We start from the raw sequence: 24,612 nt of genomic DNA, 5'->3' as shown, positions 1-24,612 counted from the left end.
GTAGAAGGTGTTGTGAATATAACCAGATGTGTAAGATGATCATGCTTGCTCAGACCCCACAGTTTAGGTTCAGCAATTGCTTCATGCTAATGTGGCTGGAGCAAAGGGCCTAACCAATGGGTCAAGCAAAAAAGAAGGTCAGTTTGTTTCAGAATTAAGAGTTGTTTTACCCTGGGGTTGGGGGAGTGGAAGGAAGAATTACACTTCTTCTACTTTCCCCAGATAGTCATGGAAAAAAATTCTTTAATCTATGGTTCACATTTGGCACTTAATGGAGCTTATATGTCAAGTTTCACAACCAGGAGAGAGCTCATCCTTTGATGTATGCAGCAGATCTCTCAACAAATGGCTGTCATTTTCTTAACATCAATCTGCATCTTTCCTGCTCATGGATGCATATCTTGGCACAGTCTGAGATGCTTAAAAAAAAGAAAACTGGCCACGTTCCCAGACATTTTACTTGGCTGTTCATTTATTTGGGAAGATTCTCATTCGTATTCCTTCAAAATCTATTACAAATATTTCAGATTAATTTCAACATTTCTTATGTTCAGTATTGAATATCTGCTTTTAGTTGATGAGTATTGATATCATTGAAGTGTCTTGGTTTGGACAGAACCCATATTAACATACCCAGTTGAATTGTTAAGTATGTGAAGTCCTGCTGGTTAATGATTGTATCTCCTTAGCAATGGTAGTTACGCTCCTTCACGAAGTTGGCCTGAGTAATGCATCCCTCATAGTAACCCTGATGTGATCAGCATCTGGTTGTTTCAAAAGGATGTTGATTATTTTGAACTTTTTTAAAGGAGGAAACCTGGTCAACTTCCTCTTTTGATTTTTTTTAAAATAGGTAAAGATTGCAATGCAATTGTTGTAACATGCATTCAATCTAAATTCATATTTCCTACATATACTACAATTCAAAAATAATTCATAAGCTTTGAAGAAATTTGGAGCGTTGTGTAGTTGTTTTACATTTATTTCATTTTGCTAACATTTATAAGAAATTAAATGTTATCCTTTGGATAGCTTCATTCATACCTGTCAGATTCTGCCAGAATGATCTTTGTATTTCTGCAAAAAGGAAACTACTACTTCAGATTAACGCCAAATCAATCCCCTGAAGTTGAGTGCTACATGGGGAAGCCAGTTTGTTAGAATTGGCCTTGCAGGCATGTTGCAAAAATGGCATATCTGTTTTGCCCATCAAATAGCACCCTTAATATCTTTCAGAATCCATACCTTTGGGACATCTGGTTCAAAAGCTTCCTCTGAAATGCAAGAGTATTTCTTTGTAACCTGTTTTCTTGGGGTATTATTTTGTATAACTATCTGGATATTTTATTAGGATAACCACTTAAGTTAGATGGGCACTTATTTATTCAGGTTCTCACATGAAATTGAAACCCTGAACTTAATTGAAATTGCTGTAAAAGTGATTTAATTTTGAGCCGTCTCATTACATTGTCCACTTGACCACATGGATATCTGGTATTGTTAAGAGTTTCATCTCTCCATAGTCATGCCAAACGTGATGCCTTAAATATGGTTGATAACAGAAATTCATTATTTTTATTGACAGTGTAAAAGGACCAGTAGTTTTGTGCACCTGTGAGTTTTTTTACTCCTGTGACCTTTACAGCAAAATATTAATATTTTAATCTAATTTATAATGCTCCTATGTACAATAACTTGAAATATACCTTGACCAAACAAAACTATTTTCGAAAGTTGTAAGTAGCAAAGTGTGTTTTAAAATATATTTAGATATTATGTGTACTGTATTTTCAAGAAATCTGTTGCTTAATCAATAACCCCTCCCCCACTACCTCCCTTTACTGGGGTTTTAAAATACTGCAGTATTGGATGTCACAGACTTGAGATGCACGGGCTGTCAGATTTGCTGTCAGCGTCCTATTTATTCTGTTTTCACTTCAAACATGATGTCTCCCCTGCACACCCCACAGCCACTGCGCAGTGGTAACTCAAAAATTAACATAATCTTTTGTAAATTTAGGTTATACAATAAAAGAATAGCAAATGCCAAGCATTGAGTTGAACCAGTAACTCAATCTTCTGATTCTGTTGACACTCATAAATTACTGAAGCCTAGCTTTTACAGTTTGACGTCATCCAACCCGCTCAGTTGAATTACTGCCTTGTAAGTTGCTGCCAGCCATCTATTATCTTATATATCTAAACTACATAGCTATAAATAATGCCAACACTATAATCGGTCTGTCAACATGCACCGCCCTAAAATATGTTGAAGTGGTAATAGAAATGTTCTAATCCTCTGATACATATTTGTTTTCTTTTTAATAGCAGATTTCAGTGTCAGGATAACACAATGCTCTGTGCAGTAGTATTCTGTTGAGTACGAGGAATTATAGATACAAAGAAATTCAGGTTTTTTCATGAAAAGAGAAACAAATAAAGGATTGTTTGATTTAAAATGTTGAAGGTATGGATCAGGATTTTACAAGTGGTTGAAGGAAGAAGGAACATGCATAGAATTGCATCAACATCTTATACTTACATGACACTTTTATAAAAATCCTAAGCCACCTCAGGAGTACATTTGGACAAAATGGATGCAAAAGGAGGTATTTGAAGAGCTAATCCAAAGCTTAGGCAGAAAGATGGCTTTTAAGGAAGAGAAATTGTGTGGCTTAAGGAAGTGAATTTCAGAACAAAAGATCGCTGCATAATTTTGCAATGAGAAAAGCCTTCTTGCAGCCTATTTCCTTTAGTGTGACTGTGATATGCAGTCTTAGCAGACTGTCCTAGCCATCCTTGTAACACAGTAAGAAGTCTCACAATGCTAGGTTAAAGTCCAACAGGTTTATTTGGTAGCAAAAGCCACTAACTTCCAGAACACTGCTCCTTTGATACTGAATACTTGAATACTAAAGGAGCAGTGCTCCAAAACCTAGTGGCTTTTGCTACCAAATAAATCTGTTGGACTTTAACTTGGTGTTGTGAGACTTTTTACTGTGTTTACCCCAGTCCAAAGCCGGCATCTCCATATCATCCTTGTAATACCAGTGAATCAGTAAATTTACATGCAGTTATATCTGGTTTTATAGTAGAGATGGCTTTTTGAATCCTTTGGTGTGTTGATGTGTATATTTTGTGACCTATTCTGTTTTAATTAAATGATTACCCACTGGGGACTTAACAAGTGGATCAAAACATTGTTTTTGCAACTGTTCTCAATCTAATTTAAACTCAAAGGATGAAACAACAATAAGATTCAGTATGAGGGGTTAGTTTCGTTAATGGATGAAATGCAGCTCTGACCCTTGTACTGTTGGTGTTTAATTTCAGATACTACCTGCATTTGAAAAACAATTTATTTGTGCTTTAGTGCCAGACTTAGCATTCTCATCCTTGTAATAATAATTAGGAGATTCATTGCCTTTCAGGGCGATTATGATCCGACCAAAACAAAAGTGCTTCACTTGAGTATGAACCCCTCAAGTCTGGCAAAGGAGCATCGCCTTGTAGAGGAGAAGACTTTAAAGGAAGAATGCGAATACCTCCGAGAACGGGTGCGGATTCTGGAAGGAGGATCAGTTCCTGAACAAGTGGGGTCCCGAACCAATCTGCCGCCATCTCAGGAAATTGCAGGTACGTTCTGACTTGAGTGCAAATGTCAGCCGATCTGCTGCTGAAGCCATCGTCATGCTTTTGTTAACACTAATCTTGGCTCTTCCTCGGTAAGTTTGAGCTGATCTAAAAATCACTCTCCATATCCTAACTTGTACAAGTTCTCTTCATCCTACGTTGGCTCTCAGTCCAGCAAAGCGGTGATTTAAAATTCTCATTCTTAGTTCAAATTCCTCCATGGCCTAGTCTTCCCCTGTAGCTTCCTCCAGCCCTATTGTTTGCTGAGATCACTTGTCTACTTTCAATTCCGGCCTCTTGTGAATCCCAATAGTTCTTTTCCTTCACCATTGGCACTAATGCTTTAAGCTGCCTAGGCCTGACTCTCTGCAGCGATGTTGATGCCTCTCTGCCTTTCCACCTCTCTTTCCTCTATAATGTTCATTAAAACTTACCCCTTCCAAATGTCTCCTTATGCACTTCAAATTTGTTTTGTAATGGTTACAGCACAGGAGATGGCCATTTGACCAATCAGTTTCATACCAGCCGTCCATAAGAACAATTTAACTAATCCCATTTTCCTGCCCTTTTTTCTATATCTATGCAAATATTCTTTTCTGGTGCTTCTTAAATTCTCTTTTGAAAACTATAATTTGTTACGGTCTGAGACCACCAAGCTATTGGTGAGATCCAGATAGGCACCAATAACATATAATTTAAAATAGACAAAGTTTGAAATTCAAGACAGTTGCACAGTGACGTAAGCCACAGGATTCCATAGGCCTGAACAATCAAAAATAACTTTTACTATACAAGACCAGAAAGATAATTTACACTGGCTCGTCACTTCCTTGGAGTGGCAATCAGCAGCAGATTGCCACTTTGTAGTGACTTACCTATGCTTAAAATGGAAAGTGCCTGTCTTGTCTGACTTTACCCACTTAGGCCAGGTGAGACTGAAGAAGCGAAGGGTGATAACACCTCCAGAGATGTAGTGCAGAAGGAGCAGAGTGAAGCATGACACACCCCCTTTTACAGCATTAGGTGTCATAAAGCAAGTGAGTTTAAAGGTGTCATTGAAAGGGAGAAGGTAAGTTTCTAAAGTAGAATGAATTTCAAACATCAGTGAGATGGCAGTTTCAGACTTCAATGGGAGGGGTTTGGGGAGATGTCCTCGAAGTGATGTGGGGTGTGGGGGTTGCGGGGTACCATATGGGAGCTCCAACTGAGTGTTTAAAATAGTTACTCTGCAGTTAGAATTTTTTTCTTTTGAACTCTTTCAAAGCAACGATGAGTGTTTTAAGTTTATTTATTATTGTCACAAGTAGGCTTACATTAGCACTGCCTTGAAGCTAATGTGAAAGTCCCCTGGTTGCCACACTCCGGCGCCAGTTCGGGTACACTGAGAGGGCATTTAGCATGGCTAATGCGCCTAACCAGCACATCTTTCAGACTGTGGGAGGAAACCCACGCAGACACGGGGAGAATATGTAAATTCCACATCGATAGTGAACCGAACCCTGGCACTGAGGCTTTTTCTGGACAATTGCTGGGTAAACCCTTACATGGAAACTTCCAAGATGAATTCCCCAGCACATCTCTGGAACACACCACACTACAGAGTAAATGGTGGCAGACCAGGTGTTTTCTGGACTCAAAGAATGTAGAGATGCATATTTGGGCGTGTATAGCCCACTCCCAGTCTGTGCATGTGCAGAAATTCGGTGGGGATTTAAGTTCCCAACCCTCTGAGCAGATAAATTTGAATATTGTAATAAAAGTTGGGTCTGTCTCAATCACCTTCAAACAGTGGATTCCAGATCCTAACCACTCTTTTTTTCCTCATGCTGTTGGTTCTTTTGCCAGTCATCTTGAATCTGTGTTCTTTGATTCACAATCCTTCCACCAATGGGAACAATTTCCCTTTATCCACTCTGTCTTAATCTTCATGAGTTTGAACATCTCTATCAAATCCCCATCTCAATCTTTTCTTCTTTAAAGAAAATAATGCCAGCTTCTCCGAACAGAAGTCCCTCATCCCTGGAACTATTCTAATCAATCTTTTCTGCATGCTTTCCAATGTCTTCATAGCTTTCCTAAAGTACAGTGCCCAAAATTGGACATAATACTCCAGCTGACGCTGAATCATTGTTTGTGAGGATCCCTTATGCCTTTTTTAAAATTGTTTTTCAGTGTGCATTGCTACCTTCCAACAATTTGTACACTCATAACATAAGAACAGGGAGCAGGAGCAGGCCATCTGGCCCCTTGAACCTGCTCCACCATTCAATAAAATCATAGCTGATCTTTTCAGCTCCACTTCTTCGTCGGCTCACCATAACTCTTAATTCCTTTACTGTTCAAAAATTTATCTATCCTTGCTTTAAAACCATTCAATGAGGTATCCTCAACTGCTTCACAGGCAGGGAATTCCACAGATTCACAACCCTTTGTGTGAAAAAGTTCCTCCTCAACTCAATCCTAAATCTGCTCCCCCTTATTTTGAGGCCATGCCCCCTAGTTCTAGTTTAACTTGCCAGTGGAAACAACTTCCCTGCTTCTATCTTATCTATTCCCTTCATAATCTTATATATTTCTATAACATCTCCCCTCATCTGAATTCCAATGAGTATAGCCCCAACCTACTCAGTCTCTCCTCGTAAGCCAACCCTCTCAACTCTGGAATCTCCTCTGCACCTCCGCCAGTGCCAATATATCCTTACTCAAGTAAGGAGACCAAATCGGTACACAGTACCCTAGGTGTGGTCTCACCAGCACTTTATATAGCTGCAACATAACCTTGCTGTTTTTAAACTCCATCCTTCTAACAATGAAGGACAAAATTCCATCTGCCTTCTTAGTTACCTGCTGCAAATGCAAACTAACTTTTTGTGAATCATGCACAAGGACACCCAGATCCCTCTGCACAGCAGCATGCTGCAATTTTTTACCATTTAAATAATGGTCCATTTTGCTGTTATTCCTACCAAAATGGATGACCTCACATTTACCAACATTGTACACCATCTACCAGGCCCTTATCCACTCACTTCGACAATCTATATCCCTTTGCAGACTTTATGTCCTCTGCACACTTTGCTCTGCTACTCAGTGTCATCTGCGAATTTTGACACTACACTTGGTTCCCAACTCCAAATCATCTATGCAAATTGTAAACAATTACAGTGTCAACATTGATCCCTGACACACATCACTAGTCTCCAGGTCTCCCATTTTGCACTCCCTGTAAAATTGCATGTTTTAATTTATATTGCCTTTCTTCATCCTTCCTATTAAAATCTATGACTTCATACATCTCTGCATTAATATTAATTTGCCATACCATTTCCAGCAATCTATGTCCTCTTCAATCTATCCTCTCATTACAATATTTACAAGTTTTGTAATTTTCAAATTTTGAAGTTGTGTACGTACAGTATCCGATATCTAAAGAAAAGCAGAGTACTGATCCCTATTAATTCCACTATAAACCTTTCTCCAGTTTGAATGTTTTGGGCTGTTCTTACTCTGTCAGAGGTATTATATAAATGCAAGTTGTTGTTGATATCCATTCTTGGACCTTCATTCTGTTGTGAATATTGAAAAGAATTCCAGTTCTTTGGAAACAACATTTTACTTCTAGGATGACACATTGCAACCCTGCAACACCAAAGAGCTTCCCACACACTAATTTCTCAATCTTAGTTGCCGTATTAGAGTGAGATGTTTCCCTGTCTGAAGAAACAATCACTCTGGACTACTCTGGCAGAACGATTGTTGTAGATGTGGAACAACAACGTTAAGAGACCTCGGAGTAAATTTTTGCATTGCTATTTGGGCGCTACGATCTAATCCAGGAAGCCTATATAAGCGGAATGGGAGAAAACATTAAATTAATTGAAACTCTGTCCCCATGATATACCCCCAAATTATTCAGTTAAGTTGTGGCATTCTCCTACAATATGATTGTATTCATTCAGGATCAGAGCTATGCAAATGGGACATGATGACTTGACACCTGAATGTTTGTTATCAAATTGTACTATTGTTGTGGTAATGGAGATGCCAGTGAGTGTTATCAGCACCATTCAGTATAATGGTTTGCATAGCAAATTTATGCATGTGAATATTTTAAAGAAATAAACAATTAGTTGCTCATCCTGAAGCTTTATACTGATTAACAGGAAAATCCTCTGGAAAGAGCTTGCATCTTATGATTGTTTTTAATAAGCCGCATTGAAATAGAGTTAATCAGCACTGCAACATGGTGTTTCAAATCTACCTTGTAAAACAACAATGCAGGTTAAAGCAAGCAGATTTACGTAATTGTAGTAAACAGCTTATAGTGCTGAACAAAAGATGCAAAATTGTTTAACGAGCTGCACGGAAACAACACATGGAAACTACATAATGTGCATTATTTAGGATTTAGAAAATTGTCAGGATTTAAGGCAGTTACTTTGTTTTTGATCAATTTTTAAAATAATTTAATTATTTTCTGTCGGGGTTCTGTTGGCTGTCTGTTTTTCAGACCTTGGTTAATAAACCTGTCGGTCTTTTGGTTTAGACAGTTTAACATTTCAGAATAGTATGATGCAACTAATTTTGAATGCCCTTCAGAATATATAGACCAAAATATGATTTGAATTATTGTTTTCTTGTTTACCTTATTAAGGATGATAGAGAGTGCATGATGCTAAAAACAAGCTAGTTTCACCCCATTTGATGCCATCCCCCCCATAATACCAATGATACAATCTACCTCATCAGCCAAACAGAACTTCAGCTCACTATCTCATTCCAAAGGTGTCACTCCTAGCAATGCAACATTTTCTTAGTTTGTAAGTCCTTGGTATGTGCCTCAAACTCATAATTGCCTGATTTGGGCGGGAGTGCCACCACTGAGTCAAGCTGACTACTGATCTTTTTGATTTTAAATTGTGACATGATGAACTTAAAAGCCATTGACTTATAAGAGTAGATGGATATTAATTTATGGCATTCTAAACATAGCAAGTACCTTGGTGCTTACCACTTTGGACACAAGGTACAGAATTTCTCTCGGCTGTTAAAGGCCTAGGAAATTGGAGAAAAAAGGCAGTGTGCCAGTATCCCGATGTCTTCCTGGCTCCTCCCATTTTTTCCAGGGACAGGTTTATGTGTTTTGCTCACCTGCACAGGTGAGACGGGACACAAATTCCAAGTTTTAAAGAGCCATTTAAGGCTTTTTACTAGCAGTGCACACAGCATTTGGAAACTAGTAGCGTAGAGGGGGCAAGTTCACAGCAGGAAGTCATTGAGGCCTGCAACTGACGCGCTCAGAAGTGAAAAGGGGGCAAGCACCGAGCTTGAGGTCAGCCATCGGCAGAGGCCTGCCATGGTCAAAATAGCTCATTGAGACTGCAGTAATTGATTGTGTTAGCGGTAAAGATATGGTTGGTAGTTCATATAACATAAATTCACAACTCAATACAGCTTGAAACCTTTGTCATTTAACCTGCGAAGGGATATAGAGTCCACCAATTCTGAGATCAGGTAGATCACTGAGGAGTAACTGTGGTATTGCCAGCTCAGTAACTGCAAGGACAGGGCCAGCAGCTGAAAAAGAAGCAGCATTCACAGCTGCAACTGAACATTGCAGAATGGTTGGCTACAGGCCAGAACATAGAAAAAGGTGCTACCTTTGGCACAGACTCCAAAGCACAGCTATGTGGTCTGCTATGAGCAGCACTGCCTCCAAAGGATTTAGCTTTCACTTTGTGGCTGTAGACTCCGTGCCCTTTTGGAGGAGGAGTGGATAGGCACCTATTGCCCTTGGCAAGGTTTTTTTTTTGATGATCGTTTCAGGACCAGATGCTGAAATCGGCAAGATCTCTCAGTTTGCTGTCCATATCTGCATCATCCAGATGATTGTGTGCAAAGGTATCAGATTGCATCAAGTTTGAAAAGAATGCTGCCATTCTGGCTCAGGAGGCCATCAACTTTGCCTTCGTGATAGGGTTTTTTTCTGGTGCACTGGCTTTGTCAGACCGGCCAGCAGTTTATAAATAGGGAAGGTTTCTACTCCTTCAACCTACAACTGGTAAATGACCACAACGAACAAATCCAGCAAGTGTTTGCAAGGTTCACAGGTAGCTGCCATGACACATCCACACTGAGGCAGACACAGGTGCCTCAACTGTTCAGTCAACTGGAGAGTTCTGGGTGACGAGGGGTTTTTGCTGAAGTCATGCAAGTATGAAGATTTCTGCTGTTTTGTGGAACTACAACATTTGGATCACGGTATTTCACCCTTTTAGTTTTTTTTTCTGACCTTCATCTGGCCTGGGGAAAGCAATCACTCAGACTCTTCGCTCCTTAATCTGTCAGCAGTCTGACTTGTTTCTTTTGATTGGGAGATGCAGAGACCGTAACTCAGTAGCTGCTGCTCCCATGTGAAGCCTTCAGAGCTCCTCCTTGCACTTGGCTGTTGACCTGGTGCTGCCTCCACTGCAAGAATCACCGACACTGGCAGAGGATGGCTGGATCTACTTGCCCAATATCCCCATTATCATTGGAAGGACAGGTCGCAGATGTTGGCTCAGCCTTAGGGTTCAGGCTCTGGCCATGGAAGGAGAGAGACTTCAGTCAGCTTTGGCCTCAATCACATTTCACCCTTGACAGCAGTTGGTGCTTTGCACTGCCTGTGGCTCAGCACATTCACGATCCTAGCACTCCCTAAGCATCTAATGATGGAATAGACCTGTTGGGGTCTGAACTCCCAGGAATTAAGCTATGATCCTCGGGGTCGCAGTGCCCTTATCCGCAACTGTGGGGTAAAAAGTAGCACCGACCAAGGAGGAACCATAGTCTCCCCCTCCAGGGAGGAGGGTTAGATGCTGTTTTGGGGATGAGGAGGAGTTGCTGGAGTAGCTGCTGGGCTAGTGGGGCAGCTGGGTGGGGGCAGGGAGGGGACTGAAACATCAGTGAAAACACTGCACTTGCTGGAATTGGAGAACCACTGGCTATCTGATTAGCCATGATGTAGAGATGCCGGCATTGGACTGGGGTAAACACAGTAACAAGTCTCACAACACCAGGTTAGAGTCCAACCAGTTTATTTGATAGTAATCTCACAAGCTTTTGGAAACGGTGTTCCTTCGTCAGGTGTGTGGAAGGTTCTGATCAGAGAAGGGCATATGAAGTCATACATAGTTTACAGAATACTGATTAGCCAACAGCTCCTGGAGATTCCCCTCCTCTTGCCCCTGCCATTGAATCTTGGATTGGTATGTGACATATAACATTTGTGCTATGCAAGTGTCAGACAATGATCCATCTTTACCATTGACCTCCTGATGGGTTACCATTGAGCAGAAATTTAACCACACCAACCATATAAATAGTGTGACTACAAGGTCAGGTCAGAGGCTGGATATTCTGCAGGAAGTTGCTCATTTCCTTTCTCCCCAAAGCCTGTCCAGCAGATATGAAGCACAATTTAGGAGTGCACTGGAATATTCTGTACTTGCTGAGATGAGTGCAGCTTTAACTGCACTCATAAAGCTCAATACCATCCAAGACTAACCAGCCTAGCTCCTCACCTACCACCTTAAATATTCACTGCTTCCACTAACATTTGCTCCTTCCACTGTATGCAGTGGCAACAATTTGTACCATCTAGAAGATGCACTGCTGCAACTTGTCAAACCACCTTTATAAACCTGTGACCTCAACCACCTAGAAGAACATGGACAGCAGAAGCATTGGAGCACCACCATTTTCAATCTCCCCTTCAAGTCATACACGATATTGGAATTATAATTGCAATATAATTTGGGATTATATTGCCATCACTTAACCGTTATTGTGCCAAAACCTGGATCTCCATCTCTAACAGTACTGTAATCTACTTGCACCACATTGACTGGTTTAAAAAGACAGCTCTTTCCCACCTTATCAAGGACAATTGTAAATCAGCATTGAATACTGCCCTGAACAGTGATCCTGACATCTTACAAATGAATAACAAAAACCGAGACCCTGCATGTAGTGACATCAAAGTCTCAATCAGAATGGAAATGATTCTTCTATCATACCTGAAGACTGCAAATAATTGCCATTGTGTAGCTATCCTATATTTACTGCTTTATGTTTGCAAAATATGTCTCATTTTATTCAGCGACAGCTGTAGTTTTTGTTTTCTTAGTGTAGTGTAAACTGATTCTGTTCAATTAGTTTGCTTTTGCTGAGTGAATCGGCTCTGTTTGCTGTAAAATAGATTTCTGTAAGTCTACTTTGTCATGCCACACATCTAATTTATTGGCTGACACGGTGGTATTATTACTAACTCAAAGCAGAAAATTCTAGCCATACACAGTTTCTGAATAAAAGCAGAAATTGGTTACTGCAGATGTGTTCTGACCAGTTTATTTACAGTTTTTTTTGCCCTTACTTTCCATTGTTTTCTTTTTTTTGAACATGTTGTTATGAAGCTGTGCAATGTTTATTTTTAAAAATATGATTTTTCAACATTCAACTCACTGTAACTGTTTGCACTGTGAACTGAGACAGAAGAGAGAGACATTTCCTATAATGCAAATAACCTCCGGAACTTGTAACAGTCTAAGGAAGAGACATTAAAAATACAAAGTTCTGGATATTGAAGCAATGACGTACATGTGTGCGCGCGTACATAGCAGCCTTCAAGACGATTTGGTGATGTTAACTACTTTGGAGAGCTGATTCTGATGTTTACATGAAAGTTGCGTATATTATATCATGCTTCACACGTACGCAGCCATTATTCGATCTAATAGTACACATAAGCTTTTTACCATCTTGAGCTCGTCACATTTAACCTTGCCTCCATTGCTGAGGAACCTGACATATCTTGGAACATCTACCCTCTATCTCTAACACTGTTTCACTGTCTGACTCCAAAACTTCCTATTGTTTACACAGTCCTTGAAAGCTGTACAAAGGTCTTAATCTTTGTAACATAGAGGAAGCTGGTTTTCTCTTGCAGTGTAATCTTTTCTGTAGCCATTTTCTATTATTTTCTTATCAATTATTAATTCTTAAACCTGACTATGCAATCGTATTACAACCTCAACTGTTGTCATTTTTATTCCCCCACCCCAACAATTTTTCATTTGTTTTCTTAGACTCTTAATAAATGAATGAACTAAGACATGTGGAAACTGAAGAGCAGGAAGCAGTATATAGAACTGCTGCACAAAGCAAAAATATGTAATAACAAGACAGCAGTTTAAATCAGTTGCTGGATCTGTGTTACTTTATCACTCTCAGTGGAAATGCATCAAATAGATTTCGAGTTAGAGGGTTAGTTCTATTTATATACTTTCCATCTGCAACTTTTCACAAAGAACATGGGTGGTTTCCACAGTAAATCAGGCAATGTGTAGAAAGTATGAAAACTATTGGCCTGAATAAATGTGGAAGTTTTATGACTGGAAACAGCAACATATTCACTTGGCACTGAGACTCTCTGCCTTGTCTGGTAGAGATCTGAAGTAAATGAGTCTTTCCACATCATTCTGTCATGGATAGATTGCTCAAGCACGCTGTGTAAATTAGAAAAATGTGAATGATTTTCTTTCTAAAAATGAGAAAGATTAACTCTTGCAGCCCTAAATTTTCTCTGCATATTCTATGTGTTTACTCATGCATGTGTGTCATTTAAATCTAAAGCCATGAGAGATTGGTCAAGAGATAGTGTTTACCACTCAGCTTTGATCTGATGTGCATAGTCTGATCTGATGGGTACAGTCTGATACAATTACCATCATGGACTATTGTGCACCGAGGCAACAAGAAGAAGCTAAAGAACCATATTTAATAAAAACTGCATTTCAAATGCAAACACTAATGCAAAGAAATAGCTTTCATTTGAGTAACTTAACAACCATTTTGAATTGGTTTCCTACAATAAAAAGAATGTCAATCCTTGTTGGTTCATGAAAGTACTGTCGAAACTGATGTTATATAATCATTATTTCAATTTGAAATGATGAATCTCAATAAAGCTAGAGGGGGCCATAAAACAATTTCTATTATCAGTTTGGATTGATTTTGTTTTAATTATTGTGGGATATCTAAGCCATGAGGGCATAGAACTCCTGGCAGTGAAATTTTCTCACTCAGCTTTTAAATTTCCAGTTCTCAGATAAGGATGATAAGATTCCATTAATTTATTTTCAGAGGGAAATTCAGCATTTCCAATGCTGCATTTGTGCTAATGTGCTGTAAAGTCAGTGCAGACTTGATGGGCCAAATAGCCTCTTTCTGCACTGTAGGGATTTTATGGTATGGATACTGCTTCAATTTCAGGATGTAAAATGTTGAATAGATCTGTTACAAAAATATCAAGCCCCAGAATTATAAAGTGCGTTATTATTCAGTTTTATCAGCTCTATTTTTTTTTATTGAAGGTTCCTATTATTAATAAATGTTCTATACTTTATACAGACATACAGAATAATGGATAATACTTGTGTTTAAGTATCCCAATAAGAGGTATTTTACAAGCAACAATATATTGTTTGCATTACTGTATAATTTCCATCCCACATCATAAACCTGTGTCAAGTTGCACATTATGCATCAGATCTTATGACAATATTGCACCTTTTCAAGCTACAATTGACTTCTAAATATTATTTGAAGGGAAGAAAATGTGTCGCCAAGTTGTTCTCACCTGCAGCAAATTGGCTATTTGAATATTGCTTCTATTAAGAAACTTTGAAGCAAAAATGGTTTTCTAGGTTTGATAAATGTATAGTAACTATAAATCTAATGAATATCAATTTGTCATCAATCCTCCGTCCTACCCCCCCCCGCCATTTTTTGTTGTGAAACGATGCAACTTATTAATGTAAGTTGTTTGTCGTTAGGAATTTTTTTGCCAGCAGTGCATTTTGTTTCCTTTTGTATAGGTTTCCCCATCCCCCATTGATATCCAGGGGGATATAAGTTTCTGACTTGAGCAAGAGAAATAGTTTTTTATTTCTTGAACTGCTTCATGTTCAGTTAAACTGTTGTTGGACTTGCACAGTCACTGATCATGCTGAGGAAATTCCAAACCAAGAACTCCAATAAAGATCCTGTTTGCCCAATGTTGAATGCACAAATTTTACCCAGCCTATTTAAGCCCACAGAGCTTAGAAATGTTTGGAGAAATCTGAAGTGTATGCTTAAATTTAACCAGCCAAAACCATGCAATTTATCAGCACAGACCACTAATAATTTTCCAGCTCACTTCCTCTCCATCAGGACTTTGATTTTTAGGGTTTTCTGGAGTTGAGCAGGCAAATTCCAGTTTATTGTGACCAGTTTGCTCTTCACCTTCATGGGCTTCATCATATACCAAAAATTCAACCAATTAACTTGATCCCAAGTTATGTCAAAGTTGTACTCATTGATTCGTTTACCAAGTTCTTCCAGATATGGTTAGTATTTATCTGCTACTTAACAATTAACTGATTGATGGGATTTGAGAGATGAGTACAGCTGGGTTCAGTCCTGGGAACCCTATTGTTTGTAATTTACATTAATCGCTTGAATGGACAGAATGGTGGCACGTTGGTTAGCACTGCTGCCTCACACCAGGGACACAGGTTCCATTCCGGCCTCAGTCACTGTGTGGAGTTTCCACTTTCTTCCTGTGCCCTGGGTAGGTTTCCTTCGGGTGCTCTGGTTTCTTCCCACAATTGAAAAATAATGATTAAGTGAATTGTTATGCTAAATTGACCCTCGTGTTGGGGGATTAGCAGGGTGAATATGTGGAGTTATGGGAATAGGGCCTGGGTGGGGTTGTGGTCAGTACAGACTGGAGCCGAATGGCCTCCTTCTGTACTGTAGGGTTCTGTGAAGGTCTATGAATTCTGAAACCCTGCACAAATTTGTCAAATTCCCAGATAGCAGTAAACATGGGAACAATTGAATCAAGAAGTGCTAGGGATCTAAAACAAAAGGAGGTAGATGAAATCTGCAGGTGGGGAAATCTGTTGAAGGTGATATTATGTGCCAATGATATGGGGTAACAGAATGGAAAAAAAACCAGGTATCTCAATTTAATAGGGAAAGGTGATGTTGGAAGTGATCATGGGGTAATAGCAAATTCAGCACTAATCTTGCTAAATCAATGTTGAAAAACAGTAAGCAAAATGAACAGAATACTTAATTATATTGTTAGTCAAATTTATTGTGGCATAGTGCCCTGGTCAGACTGTGCTTTGAATATTGTGTTCAGCTTTGGTCATTAATACCCAAAGGAAATGATGAAACTTCATGTATGTCCTGTAAAGACTTTGTGGCTTAGAGTGTATTTATTAATTATTTGATTAGTTTAATTTGGTACTCTGATTTCTTTGGGAGAAAAAGAGCCATATGGCAAAAAAGCAGAGATTGTGTGATGTGTCAGATGTAAATAGTCACCACCACTGCTTTTTACCTGAGTGCCTCTTATTCCTTATCAACAATTCATATAGCAGTAGCTCAGTCTTGTAGTGAGACTAGCTAATGTGCTCACTGGTTTGTCAAATCAAATCATTTCAAGTATAATTCAAAAGGAAAATGATTGAATGTTTAAAAGTTTCATTTTGAGTTTCAAAATTCCAGTGACTATTTAAATTCATCTTAGCGGTCAGTTTTTGATAGGTTTTCTCCTTTTAACATTCATCTGAAGGGTTCATAGGAATGGGAAAAGTAATGAGAGGTAAATGCATACCATGGGTTCTCAAGTTCCCTTTATGTTGGAATGTTCTGATGATTTGTGCAAGCTGTTTTTTGAAAGGGCATCTTTCACCTTCTCTCTTACTTTGGTTTCCTTGTGTTATGCATTATTTGTGACCAAATAGGTGACGTCTGAATTCTGAGATACCGCAGGATCTGCATGTTCTGATACATGAACCTCAAAAAGTTGGTATTGCAGTACAGCAAGTGAGTGGGAAGGCAAATGGAATGTTGCCGCATGTTTTATTGCAATTGTGCAGGGCATTAGTGAGACCAGATCTGCGGTACTGTATATAATTCTGGCCTCATTTAAGAAAGATCATAATTGCATTAGAAGCACTTAAGGGAAAGTTTACTTGACTGATTTCTGAGATGAAGGGGCTATCTCATGATGAAATATTGCACAGATTGGACCTGTATCTGTTGGAGTATAGAAAGATAAGAGATGATTGTTTTAAAACATGTGAGATCTTGAGGAGACAGGGTGGGTGCTAAAAGGATGTTTCCCCTTGTGGTAGAGACACAGTTTAAAAATAATGGGCCTCCAGTTTAAAACAGAGATGGGAGAAATCTTTTAGAGGATCATGAGTCTGAAATTCTCTTCCCCAGCAATTGTTTGAGGCAAGATCAATGAATATATTTAAAACTGACTGACAGATGCTTAATTGACGAGGGAGTCAAAGGGTATAGGGAGAGGGAAAAAAAAGTGGAATATAGGCCACAGTTATGTCAGCCATGATCTTATTATGTTGCGGAGTAGGCTTGAGGGGCTGAATGGCCTATTCCTGCTCCTAATTTGTATGAGGGTATGTATGTATGAACCTTTGTTACACATCTTACAGTATTAACAATATCCCATGTAGCAGTCTCCCTCTGATTTATCATTTCTTACCTTCTTGGAATCATAGGATCCCTACAATACAGAAGGGGGCCATTTGGCCCATCAAATCTGTACCGACCACAATCCCACCTAGGCTAATTATCTTGCTAATCCCCTTGACATTAGGGTCAATTTACCATGGTCAATTAACCTAACCCACCCATCTTTGGATTGTGGGAGGCAACCAGAGGAAACCCACGCAGACACAGGGAGAACGTACAAACTCCGCACAGACAGTGACCTAAGGCCAGAATTGAACACAGGTCCCTGGCAGTGTGAAGCAGCAGTGCTAACCACTGTGCCACCATACTTTGTGAACAGATTCCTTGGAGTGATATAGCCAAAATCAGGATTTCCATTTGGAGCATTACATTTTATGTATATGAATGCTAGGTATTGGAGCATGTTGAAGCAATAAAGACTTTTTCAAAAAGGCACCTTTACTATGATCACTGTGTATTTCTGATCCCAGATTTCTTCTACTGTTCAGAATCAATAAGTTCTAAAGGTCTATGGCAGTATCATCTCAATAACAGCATCAATATTCACTTGTTCATGAGAGGTGGATGTCACTGGCTGGGCCAGTATTTATTGCCCATCCCAGAGGACATTTAAGAGCTACATTGCTCCACTATCTACATTGCTGTGGATCTGGAGTCACATATAGGCCAGAACAGGTAAGGACGACAGGCTTCTTTTCCTAAAGTACGTTACTGAACCAGATGATTTTTATAACAATCGAGAGTGATTTCATGGTCATCAGATTCCAGAATTTTATTGAATTCAAATTCCACCATCTGACATGATGGGATTAAAAACCCAGATCCCCAGAGCATTACCCTGGGTATCTAGGTTACTCATCCAGCAAGATTATCACTACACTACACTGTCTCCAATAAAATGAGTCAATTTTCAAGGTAGATAATTAGTGCCACGAATGATCATATCTAAATTTTTTTTGTGATATGTATGCTACCTGATTGCCAAACAAAAGTTTGTTTTGATGAGTCTTGTATGCTTTTCATTAAGGACAATATAGTCTTAGGAATCAAGAGAGTTTGGGCTAGAGGCTAGAAAGCAACAAGCAGAATCACTGTGGTGCAACACAGAAGGACACTCTAACCCTTTGTGTTTGTGCTGGCTCTTTTAACAGATAATCTAATAAGTCCTACTTCCCTGCGATTCTTTCTCCTTCAAATATTTACCCAATTACCTGTTGAAGGCTACTGTTGAACCTGTATCTGCCTTTTTATCTGATAGTATATTTCAAATCCTAACGACTTAAATGAGAAAAAGTTTTCACTTGTAGCTTCAGGTTCCTTTGACAATATTCTTAAAACTGTGACCTCTGCTTATCGACTCTTTAGCCATTGGAAGCAATTTTTCATTACTTACACTATCTAAAGTATTTGTGATTTTAAACACCTCTATCAAATCACCTTTTAAACTTCTCTGCTCTAAGGAGAACTACACAGTTTTTCTTATTAACCTGTGTGGCTGTAATTGATAATTGCAGAAACAATGTTAATAAGATTTTTCTGTAGCTTTTGCTTCCTTTCTAAAGTAAGACTTTTCTAAAACCTTCGCTTCATTTCTGAAGTGTGGTGCCCAATATTGGATACACAAGTCCAACTGGGGTTGAACTGGTGTTTTGCATGGATTAAGCACAACTTCCTGGCTTTTATACACTCTGCCTCTATTCATAAAGTGAATATTGTCTGCATCTTTAAGACTTGAATAGCAGGTTAGCTGTAAAGACTCGCATTCTAATCAGTATTCTGTAAACTGTGTGAGCCTCTATATGCCCTTCTCTGATCAGAACTTCCACATACCTGACGAAAGCTTGTGGGTTTACTATCAAATAAACTGATTGGACTTTTAACCTGGTGTTGTGAGACTTTTTACTCTATTCATAAAGTCCAGGATGCAATATGTTTCTTTAATTGTTCTGAAGGTAGTAAGACAGGTTAACAAAGAGCTGTGCACAAACATTCCCAAATGTCTCTTTGCACTCCCTTTAAAATTGTACCATTTATCTTATATTGCTTTCCCTCATTTTCCCCCTCAAAATTGATCTCCTCTCACTTTTCTGTGTTGAATTTCTCCTGCCATTTTTCTGGCCAGTGTCCTGGCCTGCTTACATTTCTTTAAAGTTTATAACTGGTTTCTGCTCTGTTTATTCCATTTCAACATTTGTGCCATCTGCAGATTTTGAAATTGTGCCCTGCAGTCTCAAATCTAAGTGATTGATGAATATCAAAAACAGTAGTGGTCCTTGTATTGAACCATGGGGAAATGGCAATGTATATCTTTCTCAAGTCCTTTTAATTTATTAGCCAATTTTGGGTCCATGTTGTCAGTGCCCCTTTCATTACATGAGGTTTACTTTTAGCTAACCAGTCCAATAAGTGGTACTTTATTAAATGCCTTTTGAAAGTCCATTAACACAATATGTAAACTTGCCAGGAGTCTTTTTATTAGATGGGAGAGGAAATGCTGTATTGGATGCTGCAGAGATTGCTACTGAGATCATTTGTTTTTTTAATTTGATTAAATTTATGCGCAACACCAAATTTATTGATTCTGATGAGATAGGTCAAGAAATATAAAATCAATTGGAAAATATATATGTATGAGCAGAACAATGGGTGATGAAACTTTGTGTAAATACAAAATATCACTCCTAGGAAGAGGGACGTATTCCATGAATAGTGCAGAAATAGCTAAGATGAAGTTGAGGTAGTGTGGGAATTTTAGCCTTCGTACTCAATATGTCCAAACACTGCAGAGCAGCAATCAGCAAAGATAATGAAATGATAGGTCCAGTCAATTTCCCTTACACCATGAAGGAAGCCAGTGCAGGAAATAGAAACATCAGACTTGCCATGTAGGTCATGCCCTTATGAGGTTTTAGCAAGCCATAATGTTGACGCATAGCAGAAATAATTTTATCCCAGATTTAATCAGTGATATGACTGACTGTGATTGGATGCCAGGAGCGACATTGTTCAACTCCTGCAAAATGACAACCCTCAGCTTGATCAAAATGGCTTTCCATTCAAGCCAGGGTATTTACAGTAGACTGGTATCACTTGGAGCTCCATTGATTAAACTTTTCCTTTTTCCTATATTTTTACATCCATGTAGTTTCTTTCTTTCCCTCTTCCTTTCAGATAGGAAATGGATTAGTGAGAAAATAGGATTTAAGACTGAATTGAGAAGAATATCTTCACCCAAAGAGTTGTAAATCTGTGGAATTCCCTACCCAGTGAAGCAATCGAGACTACCTCGTTGAATGTTTTTAAGGCAAAGATAGATAGATTTTTGAACAGTAAAGGAATTAAAGGTTAGGGTGAGCGGGTGGGTAAGTGGAGTTGAGTCCACAAAAACATCAGTAATGATCTTATTGATAGGCAGAGCAGGCTTGAGGGGCCAAATGGCCTACTCCTGCTCCAAGGTGGTCTTGTGAGAAGCAGACATAATGACCTTTGACACAATAGCACTTTGAGCTGGCAGATGATATTGCTGCTCCCCCTGCCACTTAGAGTTAACGTGGTAAAATTTTGAACCTCTGTAATTATCAAGAGTTGTTGGCAGGCTTCAATGTCAGGCAGCACTTAAATATAAACCTAGACTCTTCGAATCCTCTGCAGAATGTCTGTGCCTCTTTAGCTGATTGTTTAACTGTAGATGTAAGATAAATTATATTTGGTTCTTCAGTAGTTAGTTTAGAGTCACTATCACTCGAGCTCTGTTTTTCCTCATCACTATCTCCCTACTAAACCTGATGCTGTTTCATGCCACCTTCATTTCACAAATTACTGTTATGAAATAATAATAGTATTTCTGGCAAATATTTAATCTGAATCAAATGCAGGCTGCACAAACTTGGAGAGTAATTTATCAAACAGCTGTCAGCATGTACAGACCATTGCCACTCATCTCATTAGTTACACGAAGAGCTTTCCGAACAAACACAGACTGCATTATTTTTGTCTAATTAATAACATTTATAATGAGAAGGTGAGGAACAAACAAAACTACTAATACACCAAATTGATCAGATATTTAGCAAATGCATTATTTTTATTTAATATGTACATATTAATAGATTTCTCAGCTGGGCTTCAACTACCATGCAACTTTGTTAAGCTTGGATGGTGGAGTCAGACCAGGCCACTGTTTTCTCTGCAATTGGTGTAACTGCCAGAGCGGGACTTACTGTCTTGTATTCTTTTGACAAGTGTTCATTCTTCCACATTGTTTGTCCTCGAGGTATGTCTGCAGTATGCTCGAAGAAAATTACAAGGACATCAGTCCTCCAAGAATTTATATTCTCTCTGCTGCTCCGTTGTGCAATTCCCTTCTTCTTGCAGAATGCATAATTTTGATGACCACAGTTCAGTCTTTGAGAATTTTTTATTCCGCATCCCTGTTGTTCAGCAAGGACTAGGGTTCCACTGAGAATAGAAAATCATCTTAAATTCAGGCTTGCATATGAATAAGAGTCATTTGAGTTAGATACTGGAGGTGACTTGCACTTATGGTACCATACTCTAACAACTCTTCCCCTGAGGTAAAATGTTGAAGAAGTAAATTAGAGGAAAACATTTTAAAAAAACATAAATATTTAAGAAGAGGGAAAAGTTTTCATTTTTTTTCTACTTTAGAATCCTCGATTTCAGTTTTTTAGTTTATATCAGGGACTTGACTTGAGTCAGTTTAAATTTAATACTTGCATAACTTCATTGAGCCTTTTTGTTCAGATTGAAATGCTGTGCTACAATACTTAGCCTCGCTGATGAGAAAAATCGATCCTGAGTTAGCTTATCATATAAGGGCAGTAAATTTGGCCTTTAGTCCTTGGATGCTTGTCGATCAAGATAGGGTTTCTCTGATGGACAGACACATTTATTGAAGTTCCCATGGAACACTATGGCTTTAATCCTGTTGAGGGCAGTGTTAAGTTGGGAATGCGGTTGAGTAAAATTAATCAATATTGATTAGGGGAGCGGCTGTGATTCTGCAAGCTCTGGAGTTACTTATCTTTTAATCCTTTTTTTTATCCTGACGCAAAACCATAATTATTTGATCCTGATGTGTACAATCTGCTATGTTCCTGGAAGATCCTGGCTAAATTTTGGTAAGAAGTCTCATAACACCAGGTTAAAATACAACAGGTTTATTTGATAGCACAAGCCACAAGCTTTCAGAGGGCTGCTCCTTCACTAGGTGAATGGGAATTCTGTTCACAAACAGGGCATATAAAGAGACAAACTCAATTTACAAAATAATGGCTGGAACGCAAGTCTTTACAGGTAATCAAGTCTTAAAGGTCCGGGAGCTGCGGGAGTTCTCCCACAGTCCCAAGAGGCCAACATGATGAGACAGCCAATGAACTGGAACAGCCAACAGAGAGATCTGCTGTCACCCCAGTACTCACTGTTTTGGAGACCTCTACTGTCTCCCAGAGATACACAAGGCCAACACATCCAGTCGTCCTATCGTATCAGGCAATGAGACCCTGTGCGAGAACCTCTCCAGCTTTGTGGAGGGCATCCTGAAACCCATTGTACAAAGAGCCCCCAGCTTTTGTTGCGACACTACGGACTACCTACAGAAACACAACACACATGGAGCAGTTGAACCAGGAGCACTCCTTGTCACAATAAATGTCTTGGCATTGTACACCAACATCCCTCACAATGATGGCATTGCTGCAACTGCCTCGGTACTCAACGCGGACAACTGCCGTTGTAATTTTACAACTCATCCGCTTCATCCTGGACCACAATGTCTTCACCTTCAGCAACCAGTTCTACATCCAGACACACGGAACAGCCATGGGGACCAAATTCGCATCTCAATGTGCCAACATATTCATGCACAGGTTCAAACAAGACCTCTTCACTGCACAGGACCTTTAACCAATGCTATACACTAGATACATTGATGACATTTTCTTCCTTTGAACTCATGGTGAACAATCACTGAAACAACTATATGATGACATCAACAAGTTCCATCCCACCATCAAACTCGGCATGGACTGCTCTCCAGAATCGGTTGCACTTTTACACACACGCATCCCCATCAAGGACGGTCACCCCAGCACTTCACTGTACCGCAAGCCCACGGAGAACCTCATGATGCTCCACTTCTCCAGCTTCCACCCTAAACACGTTAAAGAAACCATCCCCTCCATTCAAGCCCTCTGTATGGACATGATCTGCTCAGGTGAGGAGGATGCTGAAAGATGCCTTCATAAGAACAGGATATGGCGCTCGACTCATCGATTGACAGTTCTGATGTGCCACAGCAAGAAACCGCACCGACCTCCTCAGAAAACAAACACGGGACATGGCGGACAGAGTACCCTTCATCGTCCAGTACTTCCTTCGAATGGAGAAGATACAACATCTTCTCCGGAACCTTCAACATTCATTGGTGAAGATGAGCATCTCACCAAGACCATCGCCATATTCTCACTTCTGGCCTTCAAACAACTGCACAACCTCAAACAGACCATTGTCTGCAGCAAACTACCCAGCCTTCAGGAGAACTGTGACCACGACGCCACACAACCCTGCCACAGCAATCTCTGCAAGCCGTGCCAGATCATCGACACAGATGCCATCATCTCATGTGAGAACACCATCCACCAAGTACATGGTACATACTCTTGCAATCAGCCAACATTGTCTATCTGATACCCTGCAGGAAAGGATGTCCCAAGGCATGGTACACTGGGGAGACCATGCAGACGCTGTGACAATGGATGAATAAACAACACTCAACAATCACCAGGCAAGAGTGTTCTCTTCCTGTCGGGGAACACTTCTGCGGGCACGGGCATTTGGCCTCTGATCTTTGGGTAAGCATTCTTGAAGGCAGTCTTCATGACACAGAGTCACTGAGCAGAGACTGATAGCCAAGTTCCACACACACATGAGGGCGGCCTGAACCAGGATCTTGGGTTCATGTCACACTATCTGTAACCCCCATGATTTGCCTGAGCTTGCAAAATCTCACTAACTGTCCTGGCTGGAGTCAACGCACATCTCTTTAACATATGCTTAATCCTCTGTCCACTCACATTGTCCATACCTTTAAGACTTGATTACCTGTAAAGACTCGCATTCCAACCATTATTTTGTAAATTGAGTTTGTGTCTTTATATGCCCTGTTTGTGAACAGAACTCCCACTCACCTGATGAAGGAGCAGCGCTCTGAAAGCTTGTGGCTTGTGCTACCAAATAAACATATTGGACTTTAACCTTGTATTGTAAGACTTCTTACTGTGCTTACCCCAGTCCAACGCTGGCATCTCCACATCATAAATTTTGGTGACAGGTAAACGAATTAAGTTTTTTGATTTGAGTCGG

General features: G+C 39.6%; 1 protein-coding gene across 5 annotated transcripts in view; it reads left to right on the top strand.

Moving 5' to 3' along the window:
* The window catches only part of mad1l1 (mitotic arrest deficient 1 like 1), a 924,959-nt gene that overhangs the window by 498,079 nt on the left and 402,268 nt on the right, over positions 1-24,612 (top strand). For all 5 annotated transcript variants that reach the window (XM_080206477.1, XM_080206479.1, XM_080206475.1 and 2 more), the window contains one exon: positions 3,432-3,636. In XM_080206477.1, coding sequence (XP_080062603.1) covers positions 3,432-3,636 — 205 coding nt within the window. The remainder of the gene's footprint in view (positions 1-3,431; positions 3,637-24,612) is intronic.

This window comes from Carcharhinus amblyrhynchos, chromosome 18, assembly GCF_965287045.1.
Source record: "Carcharhinus amblyrhynchos chromosome 18, sCarAmb.v2.hapA, whole genome shotgun sequence".
In the NCBI taxonomy this organism is placed as follows: Eukaryota; Metazoa; Chordata; class Chondrichthyes; order Carcharhiniformes; family Carcharhinidae; genus Carcharhinus; species Carcharhinus amblyrhynchos.
This window is presented reverse-complemented; position numbering and strand designations above follow the sequence as displayed.